The 26031-nt window shown below is 32.2% G+C and overlaps 1 protein-coding gene across 6 annotated transcripts; it reads left to right on the top strand.

Moving 5' to 3' along the window:
* Positions 1–2137: 2137 nt before the first annotated feature.
* Positions 2138–25815, top strand: LOC106078671 (zinc finger RNA-binding protein-like). Of its 6 annotated transcripts, none has more exons than XM_013239642.2 (23): positions 2138–2404; positions 9543–9780; positions 11141–11249; positions 11549–11761; positions 11879–12078; positions 12732–12905; positions 13036–13195; positions 13289–13402; positions 15681–15725; positions 15832–15971; positions 16081–16226; positions 16343–16478; positions 16703–16777; positions 16879–16952; positions 17087–17173; positions 17747–17939; positions 19831–19972; positions 21310–21401; positions 22140–22235; positions 22341–22452; positions 22581–22678; positions 24536–24668; positions 24834–25815. In XM_013239642.2, exons 2-23 carry the CDS (start codon positions 9550–9552, stop codon positions 24884–24886), a joined length of 2823 nt encoding a protein of 940 aa, XP_013095096.1. In that variant the 5' UTR covers positions 2138–2404; positions 9543–9549; the 3' UTR covers positions 24887–25815. The 6 variants fall into 6 exon arrangements, with proteins under 6 accessions (XP_013095096.1, XP_055871518.1, XP_013095099.1 ...); XM_056015543.1 differs by having other exon boundaries at positions 2138–2470; positions 9543–9768; positions 11570–11761; XM_013239645.2 differs by having other exon boundaries at positions 2138–2470; positions 9543–9768.
* Positions 25816–26031: the final 216 nt, after the last annotated feature.

The following is a 26031-nucleotide window of genomic DNA, read 5'->3' as shown; positions in this document are numbered from 1 at the left end:
ACCCACTTGAGAGGACCCAAAGTTTGAGAAATGCTGCATTAAAAATACTGATGATCAATGCAAAACAGAATAATAGTAAAAATATTCAGGGGCGTAGATAGGAATTTTTCATCATTAGGGGGCCCGGGAGGGGCTGGACCTCTTTGGGGGCCCCTGCATTTTGCGTAATATTGAATATTTATTGTAAAAAACACTAATTTGGGGCCCCCCTCAAGTGGGGGCCGGGGGGGGGTTTACATTTCTCACCCTCCTCCCCCACCCTTGCTACGCCACTGATAATATTCCAATATGGAATACTTCAAAATTTTGTAAAAATAAATCACTTAATAGAAGATAATTAAAATTTATTTTTAAACTAGAACACAAATGAACCTATTTATATCTACACTCTCTAATCGGCAAAAAAATATTCTACTCTTAACTAACAGCCATCTCAAATAAAAGTGTCAATGTTTTAATGTTGACTTTCTACTTACTAGGAACTTGAATCTAGATCTAGATTTAATTAGAGGGCGCCTATTCGACTCAAAACCAATATTGCAAACAGCCCGCGAACATTAGGGTTAGGGGAGAGTCGGCACGTACGGAAAAACCCATGTTTTTTTTCAAAATACCACCACCCCCTCCCAAGTTTTCAAAGTATAATGGAATCATTAGAATTTAAATAAAATATTGAAGTAATTTTTTTTTTAACCCAAAATATAAAAAAGGGATGTAAAAATTGCAAAATTAGTTCGGTTAAGAAAAGGAGGGTTCGTTCGGTTCGGTTCGTACCTAGCAGTTTCAAAGTTCGGGTTCGGTTCGGTTCGGTCATAAGTGAGGTTCGAGTTCGGTTCGTTCGGTTCGGGTTCGGTTCGTTTCCCATCTCTAATTTAGCTTCGATCATAGAATTTGGTAACTAGTTTGCTTTAGAATAATATTGAAGATAGAGGTTTTCCACCTCAAAACGCACTGTAGGGGGATTTTAAACTCAAAACCATCTGGAGGAGAGGAGTTTAAACTCAAAATCCCCAATTGGCTTGGCTACGCTGAAATAATTTTAGTGTGTAATTTGCTTTTTTTTTATATTGAAGAGGTATTTTTTAGCATCAAACCTTTCTGAAGGGGGATTTAAACTCAAAACCCCTTTTGGCAAAGCTCATAGCATTTTGAGTGTGTAATTTGCTTTTTTTTTTACATTGAAGATGTATTTTTTAGCTTCAAATCCCGCTGTCGGGGGTTTAATCTCAAAAACCCTTTGGTTACGCTCATAGATTTTAGAGTTAGATTTTTTTATTGTAGATGTATTTTTTAGCTCCAAACTCCACTGGAGGGGAGTTTAAACTTAAAACTGAGTCAAAACCCATTTAGCTACGCTCATAACAATTTGAGTGCATAATTTGCTTTGTTTTTTCATATTGAAGAGGGGGTTTATCGTAAATTTTGGAGGGGGTTTTAAAATCAAAATCTTCCTTAACTGTGCTCTTGGAATTTGGGGACAGTCGTTTGCATTTAACTGCAAAAACCCCTGGTAGGGGGTTTTAAACTCAACCCCCCCCCGGTAGGGGTTTTAAACTCAAAACCCCCTGGTAGGGGTTTTAAAATCAAAACCCCCTTGGCTGCGCTGGTGCAAGTGATGGTTTAGTATTAAAATCTCACCTAAAATAAACAAAATCAAAGCAAAAAATCAGTCACAAAAGTTCGTCCCCCCCCCCCCACGGGTGGATTTCATTTCGGGGGGGGGGGGGGTTTGAACCCCAACCCCCCCCTGGCTACGCCCATGGTATAGATATAGATTCTATTTTTTTTTAAATAATAGGAGTAACTTCAGTTTTTCCTCGTTACTTGTATGAGCGACCCCGGATATAATCTAGACTAGCTCTAGGTGATTTTCCTATTTGTGAAAACCCATATTGTCAAAAAAATGACTGTTTAAACCAAAGTGCTTTATATTAATCATTGTAGACCTATGTAGCTACCTTATAAATAGAATTGGAGTCTGTAAGCGTTTTATGCTAACAAAATTATAGATAAAGATAAACTTCGTTGACATTTTAATTTCTCATCATTATTTCAATATTTAAAAAAGATCCCATACTTTTACAAAATTCTTACCACAACCGAGAGTCATAGAATTTGCACACGATACACTCGCGCCGGAAGTGAAGAATATCTTTATCTGCTCTTGGAGTTCTCGACAAATTTGCTCGTATATTAATATTAGATTAGATTGATTAGATCTAATCTAGATCTAGAGATATCCTCTAGACTAGAATCTAGATGTTATCTGGAATTTAGACTATCTATTCTAGATTAGATCTGTCTCTCTTCATCGTGTCTAGATCTGTTTCAAGTGTTTGTTACACTTACAGTACATCTATCTAGTCAAGCTCTAGCCTAGATAACTAACAAAAAATTGTACCAAGTGAGTGTGTGAAGTGTGTCCAAGGCAATAATTATATAATTTAAGTTTATAATAAAGTTTATTAAGGTAATCATCATCTTCAATTCATGCATCATTTAAAATTTAATCATTAACAAATAAATGCATGGCATTCAATAGGTAGTTCGATATCCGCGTATAAACACCGGAAGTAGTATTCCATTTTTCCTTTGAAAGTCTGCCTAGGTCCAAAACGATGGTATTTTGAATTTCACAGTAAAATTAAAATTTCTTAATTTTTTGTACAAAATTTGTGCTCAATGTGACCTGGAATGTTGATATTTTTAAAAGGAATGTCCCGATTACGCCAGTGTTGGCTTGTTTTTATTTGTTTGAAGATCAAATGACTGCATATTTTTGTTTTTATGTTTGTCATATGAATTAGTCCACAAGGCAAGCTTTTGAAAAAAGAGGCATTTGGGCATTTGCTTAAAAATGCATAATTAATAAATTAGAACCGTATTATCGACCTTATTCAATTAAAAAAACGACATACAGTGAAGTCCTCTCGATTCACTCAAATTTGTGACCAATTATCGATAGTTGACATTTTCAGCACTGAACACTATATTTTATGACAGAGTTGGCAGAAATATTTTTATCCATGAAATCAAGAGCTTTGTTAGAACATATATACATCCATCACTGTCAGTACATATTTAAATCCTTCTCAATCGGCCCCCTATTTATAACCATCTATGATTTGAATATTTTCTTTTTAAAAGCAATTGATTAATCTACATATAAAATTAATTATTTTTACATAAGGTTAAATATTTTTCTAATTATTCCAATTCAATACAATATAGGATTTGATGTTATCTATTAGGGTAGTTCTGTATAATTTTAAACAAAAATTCTTAGTTATCTTTTAAATTAGTTTGTGCCACTAGTAATATTCATATAATTTAATCTTGGTTTTCATCACATAATGATCAACTACTCTAGATAAGTTATTATAATTATTTTACTATTATTATTATATTTTATACTATTAATTTAAAGATTTTTTTATTAACAATACTATATAGCTATTATTGTTTTATACAAAAATATAATAAATTTAATTAAATTTTAAAGGCAATACTATGATAATTTTTTCATATTTAGGTGAAAGATATCAAGGACCTTTACATTCCATCCAAGAGTTGCTATTTACCTCTCTGATATAATGCTTTTGGTTGTCCTCTAATTAATTATTAAACCATGATAAATACTATTAGTAAACTCCACTCAATTTTTAAATCAAACTCAAATTAATTGAGAGTGGACAGATAAGAAAGAAATGAAATGGCAAATGAAATAAAAGCTGCTTTGAAAGACAATGGTGTGCAAAATCCTCAAACACATGTTTTGATCGAAGAAAATATATTGTTTACAAAATCTGTGAAATTTGCAATATCTTATTGGGAAAAATATGAGGATGATGCTGGGATTATATTTATTCTTTAATTGTGATACTATTTTACATCTCTCTAAATGTATTTTAATTTTATTTGATTGATTTGCTAATGAGTTTATATAAAAAAAAACATTTGTTGGAATCAAAAAATAAATCTACATTAATTAATAATCAACCTATAAAATAGAATACTTAGACATTTTTAAAAAATATATTCATGCATTAGACATTAATATTTAGAATGTATTTAATATTTTGATGATACCCATTATGTTCTTCATTAAATAGTGTTGCAGATTTTATATAGAATTGATATAGATGTAAAAATTATTTACATTTTCATGCATCAAAAATTACTTGAAATCAAAGCATTACTTTTCATTTTTTTAAATAATATTTTCAGCATAATAATTAATCCATACTTTAAAAGTATAGATACCAGACACTAAAATAACATTATTTATTTCTCTTTTAAGATTTAAATTTAAAAAATGACTTTTTAACAAACTTAAGTAATTTTTCAAATCCAAAAAGTGTTTTATTATATATTCATTAAGAGTACACTTTTTTTTTTCTTTAAATATAATTAATAATCCTATCCATACATTCAAAATAAATTCCATGTTACATGCAATAAAAGGAAACTCAAAAAATAAATTTAAAAAATATGAGGTTCATTCTTGTTACAAAATTAGCTCAATTGGCAGCACAATAAAAAAAATACTCTTGACCTATTTCCCAGTTTGATTCAACTTCCGGTAGTGAACAGAAATGACATGGATCTAAAAAATCAAGAATTTTCCCCTCTCAAATAAAAATTAATATCTCCCCTTCCACTTGTCATACAATGATAAATTTAGTATGGTTGGAAATATTTTTTCAAGCCCTTTTCAACCATATAGGTTTTATTAGTATATTGTGAGTTTGAATTTTTTATCGAACTACCTACATTCAATCATGATAATTTCATATTAATACATGTATATAATTAGAATCTAGATTGAAAATTCTGATTTAGTGATTAGTCTGAGTCTGATTAGATTTAGAAATTTAGATGATTGATTAGATTCTAGATCTACACTTCTACTGTAACTTAAGACTTAAGTTTATCGAACAAGTTAAGCTCAGTCGCCGACATTTTTTATGTTTGAATTTGTGTATCTCCGTAAAAATTAGACCTACAGTAACTTACGTTTATCGAACAAGTTAAGCTCATTCGCCGACATTTTTTATGTTTGAATTTGTGTATCTCTCCGTAAAAATTAGACCTAGAAAAAAACTGATTGTATCTGTGAACTCCTCATCCATTTTTCTTAAAAAGTAGACATGATTTATTCTATTACTACTCATAGTTAAACTTATATTTGATGTTAAAATGGGTCAGGTTGATGATTTCAAAAGCTTAAATTATCAAACACTTTTTTAGCTTTATCTTATCTTATCGAACATATTAAGAACTTATCGAACACACGAGAAGTATGGTGTTTTAAAAGTGTTATAATCTTAAAATTTTGTGAAAAGTATGGTGTTTCAAAAGTGTTATAATCTATATTTTTTTTTATTTATATCATTTTCTTTTTACGCCATGTCAAGAAAGACAGATTTTTAGTCATTTTCAAATGGTCCACATCGAAGGAATCTATCACTGATCAGCTCTGCTTAGAAACTGACGGTACTAAGCCCAGTAACGCATTACCGTAGTACTTATTTAGGTCTAAGCTATTTTGAGACATAAGGCCATTAATAAATTAAATCCAGATATTATTTATTTGAGGGAGAGCCTAATAAGCTTTGGTAGCCAATAGATAATCCCGCCCTCCCCAAGTCATTGCAGGACACAACAGTTTAATTGGTTGACCTAAAAACGAAACATACGGTACGCGGCCCTACGTAACTAGCCGCCGATCTAGCACGCTCAGTGTATGTAACAGCCCAAAAGTCAGTGCTAGATATTTTTCGATCTGGGCGGGGAGGGGGGGGTGCTGAAAAGCTATGGTAGCTTGCAAGCTGTGTTACCTATAGATGTAGATAAATCCGCCCTCCCTAAACCACCTGGTTAACCAAAAAAAAAACGTATTTTAGAGCACGCTTAGTATTTGTCACACACACACACAAACAACATATCTATATATACTACGTATCTATCATGTCTAGTGTTTGTGACCTAATTAGCGGCTTGACCGTAGGTACTCGACTGATGGCTCCTCCCCCTTTCCCCTCAACATTGTTCTTACTACAACTTGAACAATGTTTTGGAGCTGTGTTGATGACCTGGTTTACACCTGTGTGTTACGCTATCACTGACCATTTTTTTTTTTTGTTGTGTGTTAGTCTGGTGGCTGCGTTTGGATTGAGTCTTGAAATTTACGTTGTTACTTTGCACTGAAAAAGTGTGAATGTTGGAGAGTGGAAGCGCGGGTAAGGGGGTGTAGGCAGAATAGGAGAGTGGTTAAATACGTTATTGTTATTATTTTGTGTATTTGTGATGTTTCAAAGGAGTGTCTTTGTAGCGCATTATGAGCTTTATCATACTTTATGGCAAATATATATATATATATATAATTTTATAGACTCGGCGCCACACGTCTAGATCGAGAAGCACAACTGACTCTATGTATTTGAGGCTGACGTCACATTCTAATGGTCGATCAATTATTGATGATCTCTGGATACAGTGTCTTGACTGTTTCTCTCCCCCACCCCCCGACCTTTTTTTTTTTACCTGCCCAAGACATTTTTATTTCAAAATACCATATCTGCATTCTATACCTCCCCCTTTGCCCTTTCGTTTTATTAATATCTCTTCACATCAAGCACATGCGCTAGGTATTGGTATTTATAACACATAATCAGAAGTTAATAGAATGGGGCAAATTCAGAAGTTAATAGAATGGGGCATCTAAAAAAAGAAACAACAACCGAATACATTCCACAACTGAATACATTTCACCCAACATTAGCATCAAGCTATAATATATAATATATGTGTCATAAAATCAAGCTTTTAAAATGGGTACAATTAGTGCATATCGATGTAAATCTATTTACTTAAAAAAATATAGCACATTTACGGTAAACCACAAATAGCTGATACAAATTGTAACATATGATTAATTTATATCTGTACTTTGCATTACATTATTTTAAAAAATAACAATTAAAAAATATATAATTTAAATATTTTGTCTTCTTTGGGTTATATCCCTTTGATGTTTATTTTTAACATTAAAATGGCGTTCGATATCTTACGAAGCTGAGATTGCTTATATAAAAACTGCTATTATCGAACACCCCCTTTTTAAACCTCAATTTTCATGTTTAGGTAACAAAGGACACTTTCAAATAAATAGTTGTAAATATTTCTCAGCCTAATTAGAAGCGTATTATATAGTTTTTTTTGAGCTGAAGCATCATTAGCATTAAAAAATACCCTTAACCCGAGACTCACTCCACTCTTCCCAAGAGTTCAAAAAATGTGAAATTTTTATACCAATATTACCAATGCACTTTGAATATAAGTAAAAAAATGATCCTCGGGTGAAAATGAAACTAATTATAACTTAACTATCAAGAAATGGACGATGCACAATAAGAATGGACTAGTTTCTTTATAATCATCGAAATAAAGGAGAATTTTAAAAAATACAATGGGGTGTTCGATAAGTACCTTAAAACGAAGGTGTTCGATAGATGTAAGTTACTCTAGAAAAAAACTGATTGTATCTATGAATAATTGAATTCCTCATCCTTTTTTTCTTAAACTTAAAAAGTAGACATGTTTTATTCTATTACTACTCATAGTTAAACTTATATTTGATGTTAAAGTGGGTCAGGTCGATGCTTTCAAAAGCTTAAACTATCGAACATCGTTTTACCGATATCTTATCTTATCGAACGTATTAAGAAACTATCGAACACACGAGAAGTATGGTGCTTTAAAAGTGTTATAATCTTAAAATTTTGTGAAAAGTATGGTGTTTCAAAGGTCTCAAAGGTGTTATAATCTAGATATTTTTTTTTATTTATATCATTTTCTTTTTACGCCATGTCAAGACAGACAGATTTTAGTCATTTTCACATGCTCCACATCGAAGGAATCTATCACTGATCAGCTACTCTTAGAAACTGACGGTGCTAAGCCCAGTAACGCATTACCGACACATTACTGTACCAGTACTTATTTAGGTCTAAGCTATTTTGAGATATAAGGCCATTAATAAATCCAGATATATTATTTATTTGGGGGAGAGCCTAATAAGCTTTGGTAGCCAATAGATAATCCCACCCTCCCAAGTAATTGCAGGACACAACAGTTTACTTGGTTGACCTAAAAACAAAACATACGGTACGCGGCCCTACGTAACTAGCCGCCGATCTAGCACGCTCAGTGTATGTAGCAGCCCAAAAGTCAGTGCTAGATATTTTTCGATCGGGCGTGGGGGGGGGGGGGGGGGGGCTGAAAAGCTATGGTAGCTTGTGAGCTGTGTTACCTATAAATGTAGATAGATCCGCCCTCCCTAAACTACCTGGTTGACCAAAAAAACAAACAACGTATTTTAGCGTACGCTTAGTATTTGTCACACACACACAAACAACATATCTATACATACTACGTATCTATCATGCCTAGTGTTTGTGACCTAATTAGCGGCTTGACTGTAGGTACTTGACTGATGGCTCCTCCCCCTTTCCCCTCAACATTGTTCTTACTACAACTTGAACAATGTTTTGGGACTGTGTTGATGGCCTGGTTTACACCTGTGTGTTATGCTATCACTGACCTTTTTTTTTTTTTGTTGTGTGTTAGTCTGGTGGCTGCGTTTAGATTGAGTCTTGAAATTTACGTTGTTACTTGCACTGAAAAAGTGTGAATGTTGGAGAGTGGAATTACGTAAGAAGAAAGCGCGGGTAAGGGGGTGTAGGCAGAATAAGAGAGTGGTTAAATGTGTTATTGTTATTATTTTGTGTCTTTGTAGCGCATTATGAGCTTTATCATACTTTATGGCAAAAAAAAAATATATATATAATTGTATAGCCCCTGCGCCACACGTCTAGATCGGGAAGCACAACTGACTCTATGTATTTGAGGCTGACGTCACATTCTAATGGTCAATCAATTATTGATGATCTCTGGATACAGTGTCTTGGATGTTTCTCTCCCCCCCCCCCCCCCCCTTTTTTTTTTATCTGCCCAAGACATTTAAATTAGATCTATCATCTAAATCTAGTACTGGTAGTAAGTAGTAGACTAGTGATTCTAGTGACTTGTCTCTAGTCTAGAGATTAGAGTCTAGTATTTATAAATATAATAAATAAAGTCTGTTCAATGACTTCAAGACCATCTTAGTCTTAGACTTAAGTCAGTCTTAGACTTAGTCTAAGACAAATGTTGAAATTATTTTGTCTAGTACTACTATGAGTACTATTATTACAATTTAGACTTAATTAACTTAATACTAGAGAGTCTAGATTACTCTAGATTCTAGATCTATTAATAAAATTAATGTATCAATATTATAGATCTAGTCAGCCATTTAATGATTTATTATTTTATAGGCTGATGATACTACACTACTACTACTAGCCTACTTACACTTACTTACAGTATTTACTACTAGATTTAACTAAGGACATTATTAGTAATTATTAGTCAGTGCGGGTAGATTTCCGTTTAGTTGTTCTCATGTGACATTCTTATATTATACTTTGTCTTTTCAGGCCCAGGATGGCACATTTTGTGTATCCTACTGCTAATCCCATGGCTCAGGTAGCACCATCAGCACAGGGCTATCCTTCAGCTCAAAGTGCTTATGTAGCCACACCTCAAGCTGCCTATGCTGCAACTGCAGCTCAACCAAGAGCTGGACAGACCTATGAAAGTTACCCTTCTGCTGCTTCTGCAGCTGTTCATCCTTCAACACAGTATGCTTATTCGAGAACACAGGTTGCTGTTACGGTTGGTGCTGGTGCTAAAGTGTGCCGCGCTCATATATTGACTATAATTGACTAGTGGTTACCAAACTATCAAGTAATAAAATTCGAAGAGAAAAAAATTATCAATAGACATTAATGTTTTTATACATTTTAAAATGCTATACTTTATTTATAAAAAAATTATTTAGATCTATTTTAACAAAAAAATATTTTGGAAACCACTATTCTACTTAATATCATCTAGTTTAATAATAATAATGTAATACTTATTATCCATGAGGAAATTTCTTTTGCAGTTATGCATTACATATAAATTTAATATATATATATAAAACAATAAAAGAGCAAACAATTTATACAATAGCATTCAAAATGTATGTTTACACTACAGTTTTTCTCAAACATCGAAATTAACATTAGTAAGTTGGATTTTATTCATTGATTTTAATTGCCAAGGGAACCAAAAGAGTTAGTTCTTGTCTGTTTTTGTGATTGTGTCTTGTATCTTCTTTAATTTGTTATGATAAAATGTAAAAATCTTGAACCAGAGGGTATTTATTTATGCTTAAAATCTTTCTAGCATTCCTAGCAATGCTTTTCTTGAATACTTAAGTCCAGCATCTAAAAGTAAAAGTAAAAAAAGTTCCCCTTTCAGACCTTGTAATCTATAGAGCTAATGATGTAAAGTTCATCTGTTTCAGGGGCCCATGGTTTGTCATGGCCAGCTAAATGACCAACTGCCTTTACTTTTCCCCAACTAATGTCAGGTACCCATTAGATCTGGGTGGGTTCAGAGGCGCCCAAGATCCCGGAATTAAAAATCCCAGGATTAAAACCCGGGACCTCAAACGCTTTACCGCTCTACCACCGCGCCTCCATTAGAAGCATCTAGGATTGCAGAAATGTCGAATCATGACGTTTAAAGTCTGAAAATTAGTTAAAACTTGTTTTGCTAGTATTTTTCTTTTTTTTTTTGTTGAGCTGTTAACTCATATTCAGGTTATGTCACAGAATAATAGTGTTAGTTTGGGGGTTTTGTGTTTCTTCCACATTACAATTGAGTTAGTAATACAGTACTCCTCTTCTGTCAGAGCCTTATAAAAATTCTCTGTGGAGAGAAGACACTGCAAGTAGAATAAGCTGGTGTTATTCTTATTTGGTGATTAAAGAATATAAACTTGAAACCTCTTTTCCTTTTTTAAATTTTTTTTTTGAGGTATTAGATAATATAGATATAAAATAGAAAAATTGAATTTTAATAATGTTGCATAAAAAAATTATTATAAAATTGCCTTTAAGAACATACACCTCAAAACTTAGAAATACACTTTGTTCTTTTGACATGCAGAAATTGATTTAATTAAAACTTATTTATGTTGTAGAGTGCCTTCTCCTTGCAACCTACCGTGACATATGATCAGTCTAAAACTTATTACCAACCCACTGCTGCCACTACCTATTCAGCAGCTGCTGACCCTCAGTTCCAGGCTGGTAAGAATTAAATATCGCTGCAAATTTGCTAAATTGGTTTTACATACTTTAAAAAATTGGATTTATAAAAACTTAATTTAAAAATTAACTTGAAATCATGGTATACTATTTAAGTACATTATATATATTATCTATAAAACAATTTTAACAAAACAGATTTTAGCTTGCAATGCTCTTTTTTTAAGCTTTTATGTGTACATATTTTCATTTAAAGCTTTTTTTTTCTTTTTGACATTTTGTTTGCTGCTACTAAACCAGTTTCTTTTGCCACCTTAATTTACTGCTCGTGGTACTTTAAGTTGGCCTTTCTTTAACGACAGCAAAGCCAGCTTTTAGTACTGGAGCAACATTTGCCAGTGCTCAACGCCAGGCTGCAGTGGCGCCAAAAGCTCAAGCTATACCTGTGTCATCTACTGGTACCAGCTATGTGTACTCCTCCACTACTCCAACAGTGACAACATATTCCACCACTGGCTACACTGCTACCACAACTCCTCAATCCAGTATTTCAAGTAAGTAAAGTTATTTGTTGGCTTTCATGGTTATCTTGACTTGGGTTGAAATCTTTTATCATTTGCAGTGACGAAATGTTTAACTTTTTGTTACATTTCTTTACAAATAAATTTGAGTAGGTTATGATGCTGCCCTATACTCAGCTGCAAGCAATTATTATAGCCAACAACAGCAAGGTAAAACTGGGACTCCGTCTTGGATGGTTAAAAAGACTCCAGCTGGTGGAAATCAGTTCAAGCCCAAACCTAAAGGTCCTCCCAAGGCACCACAGTTGCACTATTGTGATGTGTGTAAAATCAGCTGTGCTGGTCCACAAGTGAGTAGAACATGTATACAAAGTAGAAAAACTCTGACCACAAAAGCAAGTTTTAAAGGAATGCCTTCATGTGTGACAATTTGAAGACATTAGCCTCTTACTTAGTAAAAAAAAAAGTGATTTTGAAGGCTTTTTTATTAGTGTTTAATTCATTCATCTGTAAGTATACATTTGATGCTGACATTTTTTTTTAGTGTGTGCATCGTGAAAATTTGATTTAGAATATGAAATTATTTAACCATTTTATTATTTTATTTTGGAAACTTGACCAAAAATTATCAGTAATTATTACTGTCCGCTACAGAATACATTTTTACATGAACAAATACAAAATGTTTCTGAATTGTTTTTTACCTTATTTTTTAAAAGCATAGAAAATTCATTAGTGAGAAGGCATTAGTTCCGTTTTATCCACATAATCTCTTGTTTGGTATATCCATACTTCACACATTTTGTATGAAGTAACATTATAACAGGGCAAAAAAAATTTTCAACAAATATTAGAATCTAGATGTAGATTTGGATTTTTATTTTCAGCGCCTAAAGGCAGCACAGAAACTTTTTCTTATAGAGCTCCTATCGTTCCTTCCCTCCCATGTCCTTACAAAAGGACAAGATCCTTGAGGTGTAATGACTGATTTTTTCTTAAACAGACCTATCGGGAACATTTGGAAGGCCAGAAACACAAAAAGAAAGAAGCAGCTCTTAAAGCAAGCCAGCCATCAGGCCGCCAGTCACACAACCAAATGAGGTGTGAGCTTTGTGATGTCACTTGTACTGGCCAAGATGCATATGCTGCTCATATTCGTGGAGCTAAACATCAGAAGGTTTGCTTCTTTTTTTTATCGCCACAATTTATTAAAGCACTATTATTTATAAAGTTAGTTGTACTTTTTATTTATTTTTTTTAGTTGCTAGTCTCAAAATATATATTTGCTACCACTTGAAATCCAACAGGTTGTGAAGCTGCACACCAAACTGGGCAAACCTATTCCTTCTGCTGAGCCAGTTGTGTCAACGAATAAATCATCTGGAAAGACCACTGCAAAAGCTGCTACTGTACCAACAGCAACAGTTGCCAAGAAAGTTTTGCCTGCACCAAAAATCAATTTTGTGGGTAAGATATGTTTTTGAAAAGTTCCTCTAAGCTCCACTGTCCACTTTTATTTACACTTCATTGATGTTTGTGTAATGTCCTTGTTTATTCCAGGTGGAACCCAGCTGAAGACATTGGCAGGAAAACCAGAAGAAGTTAAAACTGCAACTACAACAACAACAACTGCAGTTGGCTCTGTAGATGCTGCATCCATGTCAGATGATGATGGTAACATTCTTTAGTCATATAAACTAATAAACTGTCTAACTCTTTTGTTTCTTGAACAATGCTCTCATCATCTCTCTTGAACAACACATTCATTGATTTAACAAAAGAGGAGGAAATTGAACCCATTTTATAAAGCTCAGATTCGGTCAAGTTCAGTTTGAAAATGAGTTTGGTTTGGCTCAGTTAGAGCTAAAGTTTGATTTTGTTTTGGTTTCAATGTTATTAAATTAGGTAATAGCAAATCTAAGTACATGTAATAACATTTTCAATTTGTTACTTTAAACACTTGAAAATGTACTAGCTATTGCAACTTCAAATATTAAAATTTTAAATTGCTGCAGTTGAAGTACATGAAAGCAGTAAATTTGATGACATGACCAGACAGATTAAGTAGCCAAATATCATTTTAACAATAAGGGCTGCATCTTGTATTTAAGAAACTTAAGCATTTCTAATGCTTGTGGGCTTAGACTAACCCTAAGATCACTCATTGCCACTCTAGACACTGAAAATATTCTTTCACTTGCAGAGCTATTGGCAGAAAATAGCCAACGTTTTAGCTATTGAAGCCATTGTTGAAATGTAAAAAAAATCTTTTTTTTTTTCAAATTTGCAAGACTGAGTCTTGAGCCAAGTATTTTTCAAACTCCTATCTCTTGTCATTATTATCAGCAATTCATGATCACAAGAGACAAATATTTTAATTAGGCTCAATAAGTGTTGAAAGTTGCTACAAAGGATGTATAATATATTTTTCGTCTAAGCTGTTCAATAACCCTGCCTTTAAATCATGCTCATTGTCACTGTTTGAACAATTGATCTTGCGGAGTGATCGGGCATAAGGACACATCGTCATGTGTCTTCATGGTTTGGTTTAGTTTTCCAGCTCTAATACACTCCCATCCTCAATGCTTTATCTCATTTGTTTTGCTTTCATTCTTCCTTAAATAGTTTTGCTTCAGAAGTTCTCTTGCATTGGTATCACTTTGTTAAACAGTTTTTTTCTTCTTACTTATGGAGGTGTTAAAGCGCTTTCAGTGTGATTTGTTTTTCGATCACATGGATAAAAATGCTTAAAATATTTAAAAAAAATTAAATTCAGATATTAAATGTGTAAACTGTCTAGATCTATGTGACTTAAAGGGAAACTCCGATAGTTTTTCAAATTTGAATTATTGACATATTTAAATTCTGCGTAAAAAGTTGTAATAGTAAACATTATATCATTTTTTATTTAAATGCTTACAAAATTTTATATTTAATAAATTAGTCAGTAAATTCTTGACATCTAAAAAAAAAAAACGGGATTCCTTGAGATTTTGTTTTAAGTTATTTTATGCGTCACTTCCCTCAACAATACTGAAAGAGAAACTTGATTAAACCAATTGTATCGCTTCATTCTTATAGTAGCTGTTAGGCTTAGTGACGGCCTAGTCCAGAGCTATGATACAGTTATATATATAAACATGTATAGATAGATCCTAAAGCATTAGGATAACCAACTTGAGAAAAAAAAAGTAACATTTTCATCTAAGCCTCTCCCTATCCCAAGAAGTAAATAGATCGTGTGTCTGAATGATTCGAACAAGCTGGTCAGTGTAAGGCTAGTCGAGACTACGTGTAGTCGGTCATGACAAGAAAACCAAGCGATAGTGTTTGTTGTGTGTTGAGTGGTCTGGCGAGAAAATACACACTGCCGTGATTAGTCAAGCATGTAAATCTACTTTTAATACGCATTTTTTCTTTGCTTACAAGATCTAACTGCATAGACAAAGATATATTTCTTTTACGAGAATGTAAACTTTGCTGTATGGTCTCCTGTTATACAATAAGTCAATAGATTAAAACACCTTTGTGACGTCACATAGAAACCCGATGAAAGTCTGACTGTTTTGGATGCGTAGGAAAATTATGTCGGAAAAACATCAATTACTAAGTTATTATTGCAAATAAAAAAAAAAGAATATATTCATCATCTGTAAATCATTACACATATTATATTAAAAATTATCAAAACCATCAAAGTTTCCCTTTAAAGAAACATTTTGGTCAGTTGCTGAGTTTTTATTCATAAGTCTCATAATTCCAAGTTAATGTTATACACAAATTTATTTTAAAAAGCAATACATTTCTCTTTCACTGTTTATAAGATGTTATTGCACTATACAAAGGCAGAGAAACCATTCCATCAAAACATGCATGGAAAATTATTCTATGGAAAATAATTCTGAATACAAGATTATTATTTAATGCAAAAAATAATTTGTTCATTTTTTAGGCGATGAAAGCAACTCAGCTTCTGAAAAGGATGTGACACCTGTTGGTAAGACTACTTATCATCTTTTAACTAAAAAAATCAAATATTTAGAAGCTTTAGAAGGACAAGACTGTTAAACTGTAAATAATGAAACTACACTTTATTTCCAAAGGACATGAATACATTGAAGAGATCAAAAATGAGATAGGAAAACTAGTTAGCTTCAATTGCAAACTATGCGATTGCAAATTTAATGATCCAAATGCAAAGGAAATGCATCTGAAAGGAAGAAGACATAGACTTCAGTTCAAGGTATAGTTTGGCCTAAAAAATTGTACATGTTTCTATGAGATTTAAAATGAAAAATTAAATTTTCAAAATGGCTGTAATCATATTTTTAATTTTTTTTTATTATTACCAGAAAAAGGTAGACCCTAATCTTCAAGTTGAAGTTAAGCCTAGTATTCGCGTGAGAAAAATACAGGAAGATAAAATGCGCAGACAAGCACAAAAGGAAGAGTTTTGGCGACGCAAAGAACAACAAGAGCGCTTACGTGAAGAAATGAGGTTATTATACTTTTTATACTGTCTAAATTAAACAATTTTTATTTTTCGTTTCTTTTTTTTTTTTTAAAACATTTGTCTGAATTAAACAAAAATTGATATCATTTTTTTTTTTTCAGAATGGAAGATGAAATATACTGGGGTCACAGGCGAATGGAAATGATGGGTGGTCCTATACCTCCTGAATTTATGGACTGGCAGAGATTTGGACCAATGGGTCCTATGATGAGAGCACCTTTTCCTATGCATCCTATGGTATTATCATTTACCTATTTTATGTAAAATCTGTTTTTAATTTTTATGTCTATGTTTATTTTATATATGCTTTAATGTATCTTCTTTTCATTTGTATAAATATATTTAATTAAAGTTTATCTAATGACCCTTTCTATCTAAAACGCTGAAGTTATTTAACTTAAAAAAAATTTTTTTTTAAAACTAATATTACGGTTGAGTAAAAAAAAATGTTTTGTTACTAGTTGCGACGACCTGACTCATCAGATGATAGACATGTTATGACTAAACATCACAGCATTTATCCAACAGAAGAAGAGGTGAGATTTCAATATAGATTACTTTGAAGAATGTTAGTTTAATTAGGTTATCTCTTATTAATTACTTTGAAAATTAACTTTTTTTTTTTTTTTGTTAATAGCTGCAAGCAGTTCAGAACATTGTTTCAGCATGTGAAAAAGCACTAAAACTAGTGTCAGATGTTTTAGCAGATAAGTAAGTCTTGCAAAACTTCTTTCATAATGTGATAGAAGAAAATAGTTCCTTGTAATACAAAAAATGATAAATAATATTCTTGTAATGTGAATACATTTTTTTTTTTTTAATTTCAACAAACCGCTTTATTTCAGTGACACAAAAGACAAAAAGGCAGAAAAACCTGATACTAAGAAAGTGGCAGTTAAAATTGAAACTACCAGTGAAACAGAAAAAGAAGGGTAAAAAGAAACAAGTATATTTAAAATCTTGAGATTTAGCAGATTAAGGGCTCAGCAGACTTATACTTTGATATATCATGTAAAATTTATGATATTTAAAATTAAAATACCTAATTAAAGTGCTATTTTATGATTTACACATGCTTAAGGAAGATGACATTTTGTTTGTATCCATTAAAGGAAGAGAAGAGAGGCACTGCCTGAAGTTTTAAAGATTGTTAAGGATGAGCTCATTAACTGTCTTCATCTAGTTTCACCATTCTATAACATTTGCTATTCTTTTCAATTTTTCCCAGAGCTATTTAGGGTTCTGGTATGCAATGCTAAAAAAAAAAAAAGACCCAGACCATTTCATTTTTACTGAGCATTTGTTATGGTTAACCTTAATATATACCAATTTCTCATGTCACCTACCAGTCATTTTAATTAGAATTGTAAATATATATAGTAGAAGCCAATGTTTTTCATTAGAACATTTTTTTCTTGCTAGATCCAAATCTAATCTATGCTAAGTTGTAAATGCTTTAAAATATTCTTTTGTTTAATGTCTTTTGTTTTTTTTTTACATTAAAGAGAAAAGAAAGAGAAAGAAAAAGAAGAATCTACTGCTACTCGTGTATTGAAAGGTGTGATGCGTGTGGGTGTATTAGCCAAAGGACTACTGCTGCATGGTGACTTGAATGTTAATCTTGTGGTACTTTGTTCTGAAAAACCTACACGAACCATATTGGAACAGGTGGCTGATGCATTACCTAAACAGCTTCAAGTATGTTTGGTTAAAAAATTTTTTTTACAAATCTTACTATAGTTATAAAATTAGCAATTTTAATAGTACTTTTACCAATTGAGGCATGGTGGCTTTGTGCAGACCTGCCTACCGTTACGCAAAATGCGTATTCGTTACGCAAAATCTCCCAAAAATGACCGCCAGTACGCAAATACGCTTTTAACCCGTCGCGTTACGCATTTCGTATCCTTTTTTTTTTTCTCCTCTCTAGACTAGCTTACAAGCGGTCAAGGAGGTCACGCTAAGCCCGCCTGTGGGGAGAGAGGGGAAACAGAAAAGGTGGGGTGAACACAATGTGCCCAGATCTATACGTTGATTGGTTCTAAATAGCAATTAGATGTCTAGAAATGAAGAACGCGAGAGTGAGGGAGTTGCGGGTTGGTACCAGGTTGGTACCGTCAGTTAGCTGAAACACCAACGTGACTTTTTTTTTTTTGCAAGTTCATTAGTAGAAATTAGTTTTAGTATGATTTAAAATTTAGATTGACTAGATCTAGATCGATAACTACCATATAGTCTAGATCTAGGCTAGATTCTTAGTCTTAGTATAGAATAGACCTACGGTCTACGTTTGTAGCGGATCCACGGCATCGGTAACACTCTTGAGCCTAGATCTAGAGTAGATTATATTCATTATATAGACATAAAGTCTTAGACATAGTTCCAGATCTAGTCTAGATATCATCTCTAATGATCTAGATTTAGATCGTAGATCTAATCATGACATCTAATATTATATATATATATATATATATATATATATATATATATATATATATATATATATATATATATATATATATATATATATATATATATATATATTTATATATATATATATATATATATATATATATATATATATTTATATATATATATATATATATATATATATATATTTATATTTTTATATATATATATATATATATATATATATATATATATATATATATATATATATATATATATATATATATATATATATATATATATATATATATATTTATATTTTTATATATATATATATATATATATATATATATATATATATTTATATTTTATATATATATATATATATATATATATATATATATATATATATATATATATATATATATATATATATATATATATATATATATATATATGACAAAATAGTGGATTGCGTAAGTGTTACGCATTCTGGTGCCAAAATACGCATTTTGACCGTAAGTGTTACGCATTTGGACTTTTTTTGGTAGGCAGGTCTGTTTATATATTTATATTTTTATATATATATATATATATATATATATATATATATATATTTATATTTTTATATATATATATATATATATATATATATATATATATATATATATATATATATATATATATATATATATATATATATATGACAAAATAGTGGATTGCGTAAGTGTTACGCATTCTGGTGCCAAAATACGCATTTTGACCGTAAGTGTTACGCATTTGGACTTTTTTTGGTAGGCAGGTCTGTTTGTGGTAAATGGCTTGGCTTCCGAACTGGAGGTCCCGGGTTTGAATCCTTGGGAAGACTGGAATATTTAATCTCAGGATTTTTTAGGGCACATCTGAGTCCACCAAGCTTTAATGGGTACCTGACATTAGTTGGGGAAAACTAAAAGTGGTTGGTTATTGTGCTGGCCACATGACAATCTTGTTAACCATTGGCCTCAGAAACAGATGATCTTTACATCATCAGCTCTATAGATTGTAAGGTCTGAAAGGGGAACATTACTTTTACCTTTACCAAGTAGATTGTGTGGGTGAAAGCAAGAGAACATCATGCTTATATCACTATTACAGATGGTTTACTTTTTTGTTATAGAGTTTCTCTTTCTTTGTTTAGACTGTCACTAGTGAAGTGTATGAAGTGAGACGTTGTGTGGAGGAAGCTGCTATAATTGTCAGTAGTGATGTGGAACCCCAGACAAGCTGTACTATAACTCTGACCTCTCCAATAATGAGAGAGCAGAATCAGCCTGAAGGAGGTAACTTATTTATTAAGAGACATTTTCTGGGTTGCTAAACCTTCGCCTTGGATTTAGTAAAAGGAAAATGCTAGGATCCAATTTTCAGTCAACAATAGAAGCATTAGAAAGTGACCTAATTTGGGTTTATGCAGTATACTGTAGAGTGGTCATGCAGAATGGGTTAAGTGAATTTCTTTAAGACAATTCATGCAAAATGAGGACAAAGTAGATAGAGGGTAATGTACTAAAGACAGAAGAGGAATTTTAATTGTTTGAGTATACTTTATTACTGTTAATGTAAATAATTAGTCTAATTCCTATACATTGTTTAAACTATTTGCTCTCGTTTCCACTTTGACTGCAAGTTTTAAATGAATCTTTGTCCAAATTTTGATAGGAAGGTCTCTTAAGTAAATGGCTTCATATTTTTACTTAAGTCAAAAGATTTCACCAGTTATGCAGATGGGTTCACAACAAAGTTCTGAGCGTGTTTTAATGGTTGTTACTGTATGGTTGTTTTTAAACAAAGAAATGATCTCACCAATTTTTCTTTGACAACCTTCCAGTAAGACTTGTGGTTAGTCAGGGGAGACAAGACATGATCATTCTACTTTTCCTTGAACCCTACCCTCAGAAGTCCAAAAGTTATTCCAATAAGAAACAAAGAAAGGCTTGCAGGTTATTTGCCTGTGAAGATGTCACTCTTACATAATTTCAATTTTCTTTCCTCTTAATGTCATCAATGCTGTGCAAAGCCATCTAAAGTACTCACAGGTGTGGTGGAAAAAGACGGAGCATGGAAGGATTTTTGACCATTCACTTTGGCATTGGGGGCACAAGCACACATGATTGCCAGAATACAACTGTTTCTTAGGGCACTTTTTTGTTTGTTTTCTCTTAGTGACTATTCAATCATTAGCTCATTTTTTTCCTAATTACTGCATATGAATATTTGATTAGATGTATTCAGATTTTTATTTACTTTTAAATAATAGTAATAAAAATTGCAAACATTTTCATATTTTAAAAGAATATGTAGTCTGTGAAGTTAAATAAAATTAGATCCTTTTACAAAATAAATTAGAGTTACTCTTTATGAACATTTTATTTCAAACTAATTCAGAGCAAACTATAGCAATCACATACATACATAGTCTTACAACAAATATAATTGAGTAGTTTAGTCCTAGATGAGCTTCTGTTCACTTCTGTTACTGTGATCTCACACACGTTGGGCAATGTGTTTATGTCCCCAAGCTTTCAGTCTGTCCTAAAGACTGACTTGCTTTGCCACTGTGTCATGGTCAAACACCCATTCCTGGCCAGTGAAACTGAATCCATCTACGTTTCTATAGAGACGGTTAACGTCAAAGACCCACCAGATGTCCTCGACAGGCAGAAATGCCTAGATGCTCTAGCTGCCTTACGTCATGCTAAATGGTTTCAGGTTTGGCACTTTCCTTTATACTTTGCAGCCTTATGTAATATTTTAGTACTTCAACAACTTTGTTCATTTTTTTCTTAAATTTAATTTAATTATTTTTTTCTATGCCCAGTGCTTATTTAATTTTGTTGTTCACTGTTATAAATTCTGTGTATTTGTTCATTAATTTATATTTTTTGTTTTTCTAAAAATTTAACAAAACTTATTATATAAATAGTAATGTTTAAAAAAAATACCATTAAAAAAATGAACAATCACAGTTTCTTTGTTCAAAAAGTAATCATTGTTTGCATGTGACCAAGGCCAGACTGGCTGCAGGTGCCTTTCCTGACTTTGTCACAGCACATTGTTAGCTCTGTGTCATAGCTGGGTGTGTGGGATGATGGCTGCATCACATAGGATAGAGCATTATTTTTAGAGTTAAATAACCATCATTGAGATGAATAATGTCTGTCACTTTAGTTTGTGGTGTGCTGTTCTGTAGAATATCATCCATCTTTGACACTGGTTAACACATATAAGTAAATAATGCACTGGGGTAGTGGTATATGCTGACCATGAGGCTGGAAAGTTAGCTCAATATGTATGAAGTGTCACACCATTTACTCTTTAGTTTAGATGTGAATTTCTTACTTTGTCTTGATCTTCAACCTCATTTAGTAGACATTTATCATGCCAAAATTGTTAGGAGGCTTTGAAGAGCAGGAATAATATGTTTGATAGTGTACCTGTTTCTTATAGGCTAGAGCTAATGGGCTTCCATCATGTGTGATCATCATTAGAATCCTGAGAGACCTTTGTCAACGAGTACCATCCTGGGCACCACTGAATGAATGGGTAATTTATCTTTTGTTAATAGTTGGGTTCACTGGTTTTTATAATTATGTGATATTTTGTCCCCCCCACAATGCATGTGTGATTAGGTGAGCCATATTGTTTCAGGCTATGGAACTTCTTGTAGAGAAATGTGTCAGCACTGGAGGGATCAACATGGCACCTGGAGACTCTCTGCGAAGAGTTTTTGAATGTATTTCATCTGGAATATTTTTACCTGGTAAGAGATGGTTTTATGGTAATTTTTATTCACTCCCTTTTGGAATACTGAATGAAGAAAAAAAAGTATTTTTTAATTTTGATGTAAATGCCCCAAATTAATTGACAATGTACAAATCTTTTCTCAAGGTGGTCCTGGGTTGTATGATCCTTGTGAAAAGGAAGCTTATGATGTGACAGCAACATTGACTAATCAGCAACGTGAAGACATAACAGCCCTTGCTCAGGTAATACTGGGGGAATAATTTCTTATCTTAATCTAGTAATTTATTTTACAGAATACTTAAACTTATTTAGAAAGAAAAAAAAAAGTAATCATAAAACAAAAGTGATGTGGTTGTAGTAAAAGAAAGCTAAAGAATTAAAAAAATATATATGAGTATAACATGGAAAAGAATAGTACTTTCAAAGAGGGAAAAAAAAGTTTTTTTGTAATATCTTTCATTCAGACACTATTATGGTTAGTCTACATAAAGACTTTGGAAAAGAAAATGTTACATTCAGCTGTTTAATTTTTGTTTTACTTTACTGTGCTGAACAGAGTGAAATTCTCTCTATTGTGGTTCTACATCTTAATGCATAGAATGAAAAATAATAGGATACAGATTCTCTGATGCATCAATAATCTTTAATTCAAGTATAAAATATGTAATTACAAGTTGTTCAGCACAGCTCTATACCAGAACATAAAACATGATTCACAGTAGTTCACATACAGCCTTTTAATTTTTATTATTCAATAAAATGAAATACTTGAAAATCACAACTAACTTCCATGTATACAAAATTCATTTCATTTTTACAAGCATTAAAATTCCATGTTATGCCACTGCCAGTCTCCAACTATCTTGTACTTCACTTGATCTTAAAACAACTCACTCTTTGGTTATTTCCTTGAACATATTTCACCAAAGTTACAGAATTAGACCCATTTAAGCCATCAACATGTCAAACCCAATTGACATCCCTCTAATACTTTGAGGATCTCTTTTACTTATCCACCTTACCCTATTGAGGAAGGCAGCGGATGCTGACTAAACATAAAGCACCTTATCATTTTCATTTATATTGTCTATCCATGAGTAAAACATACAAGTCTACAATTTATGTACTTACTATTTTGACTGTTTTCTTGGAAACTTAATGTCTAGTTTTTAATTGAATATTTGATTTGAATGAGTGTAATTGAATAATAAATTCCAGTGGTTCCATGTCCTTATATGATATAAAGTTACCCTTTCAGACCTTGCGATCTATAGGGCAGATGGTATTAAAGTCATCTGTTTCTTTGGCCAAGGGTTAACGAGCATGCCAACACAACTATCAACCGCCTTTACTTTCCCCAACTTAAGTCAGGTACCCAAAAGAGTTGGGTGGACTACGGGCATCCTAAAAGTCCCAAAATTCAAAGTCCCAGTCTTCGAATGAAGGACACCAGGTTCAGAAGCCAAGCGCTTAACCACTCAGCCACTGCATATGTTATGATATATATGATATGACTTCTAAAGGAATAGAGTGCAGACAAAGAAGGGGAAAAAATTCAGAACACTTAAGTCTATAGATCCAATAATGATAATTTCACAAATCCAAATAGTAATGAAGAAACAGAATGTTCAGCAAATTCAATATAAAACAACTGTTTCTTCTTTAAACAAATGAACCATCCATCCTCCATAGTCAGTCCATTGGTTTACATCTTAAATAGTATTTCTAACACTCAAGTGAGGTAGCTAATAAATTCTAGGTTTAGGATGCGATGTTACAAGCTATTCAAGTATTTAGTGGATCAAGCTTGAAATGGGAATCTATTCTTCATTCACTCAATTCATTCTAGTGTGTGATGTCACAATGTCCCCCCCACCCCCCCTTTTTTTTTCCCCTCTCTAAAATAGGTTGTTTCCCTTTGTTCATAGTATGACCTTTTGCTTTTATGCATAGACTTTATTTTCACTCTATCATCTTTAAAGCAGTAATTCATTCAGCATACACCATACATCTTCTTAGTTTGATTGACAATACTTGTATAGCATATATATAACCAATTTTAATATTTCTCCTTTGCAATTTTGCTCACGCATTGACAGCATGCATTGAGGCTAATAGCATTCCGTCAGATTCACAAAGTATTAGGCATGGATCCTCTGCCAGCACCAAGATTCCCTACAAAACGGTTCAGCAACAGAAAACGAAGGCACACCAATAGTACAGGAGAAGAAGGTAAGCTATTCTTTGTTGTTGTTTTTTTTTTAAAGACTTTTCTTTCAAACTAAATGGTTTTTGGTAAAAACTGGTAAACAAAATAATTAATTAAAGGGATTTTTTAAATTAAAAAATTATCTTGTGGTAATCAATTAATTGACATGTTCACAATTCTCTACCTAGGAGCTGAAAAGAAGGATCGCAAGGAGAAAGATGGGGAAACAACTGCCCAGTAATAAGAAATGAAACTTTGTTTACAAGAGTACGAAAAAATGTTTTGTAAATACTGGATTATACTTGTTTTTACTTTTATATGTCAACCATTGTTGAAATTCTTGATTGCATTTAAAACTGGATGTTGAAACATTTCATAGTACAGATAGGAATCTCTTTTCATAGCATGTTCTTTTGTTTTTTAACCATCAACTTCAAGTGAGAGTTTGTTTTAATGTCATAGCATTGTCTTTAGTTTTATAACCATCAACTTCTAGTGAGAGATTGTTTTTTTTTTTTTTTTTTTTTCAGTTCATCATTTTTTTTTTTACTCAAGGCTTGTAACATTAAATGTTTATTTTGTTTGTTTATCAACAACTGATGAGAATGTTCTTGGTTGTTTCAAGTGTTTTTTTTTTTTTTTGGTGTCTTTTACATCTCTTTTCAAATTCTTTGGAAACTTCCTTGCTGACATCTGGTTTGTGTACATAGTTATATCCAACAGAAGCAACATTTTAGGTTATTCAATAAAGCTTTTTTGGTTCTGATATGACTTGCATTGATCTAATAACAAGCTTCAAAAGATTATTTCCTTTTGATAGCTCAGATGTTTCTTTGGCCAGCATTTGTCCAATTATTCCTTTCCAAATATTTGCTTTGTGGATTGTTAACTCTAATGACTTTTATTTTGGTCCCAATATACACTATTCAGTTTCTTAAACTCCTTGAAGCTGCTTGTAGAGTTTGTGTTCAACATTTTGCATGTTTTCATGGCCAAATGTTCATTAATGACTAAACGTTGGTTCTCAAAAGATATTGTTTTGTAATGTCCAGAAACTTGCCAGCTACTTTCAGTTATCAAGTTTTGGAATCAAAGTTGACATTTTTATCTGTTCATTATAATGTTCAAAGAAATTTTGATGTTGTTTCAATAAATGTCAAAATTGCAGAACTGTTTTGTTATTTTGTGTTAGAACTAGTAAGTGACTCTTATTAGCTTAAGGTTGACCTAATTATAATGGTTTAAAAATATTATTTTCTATAGTTAGGACCTTTTTTTCAATTCATTGTTACATCCTCATCATTCATGTCCTGAAGTTCCACAGTAGAGAACCAAGCTAGTAAATTGAAAAGAACAACAAAGCAATTGTTGAGCATTTTTAAAGAG

Source organism: Biomphalaria glabrata, chromosome 1 (genome assembly GCF_947242115.1).
Source record: "Biomphalaria glabrata chromosome 1, xgBioGlab47.1, whole genome shotgun sequence".
In the NCBI taxonomy this organism is placed as follows: Eukaryota; Metazoa; Mollusca; class Gastropoda; family Planorbidae; genus Biomphalaria; species Biomphalaria glabrata.
This window is presented reverse-complemented; position numbering and strand designations above follow the sequence as displayed.

Bases quoted from the DNA above. Each gene is read 5' to 3' on its own strand.
- LOC106078671 (XM_013239642.2), top strand. From the start codon at position 9,550: ATGGCACATTTTGTGTATCCTACTGCTAATCCCATGGCTCAGGTAGCA. The intron at 11,250-11,548 runs GTAAGAATTAAA...TGGTACTTTAAG, and splicing joins TGACCCTCAGTTCCAGGCTG to TTGGCCTTTCTTTAACGACA. The intron at 13,403-15,680 runs GTAACATTCTTT...TTCATTTTTTAG, and splicing joins ATCCATGTCAGATGATGATG to GCGATGAAAGCAACTCAGCT.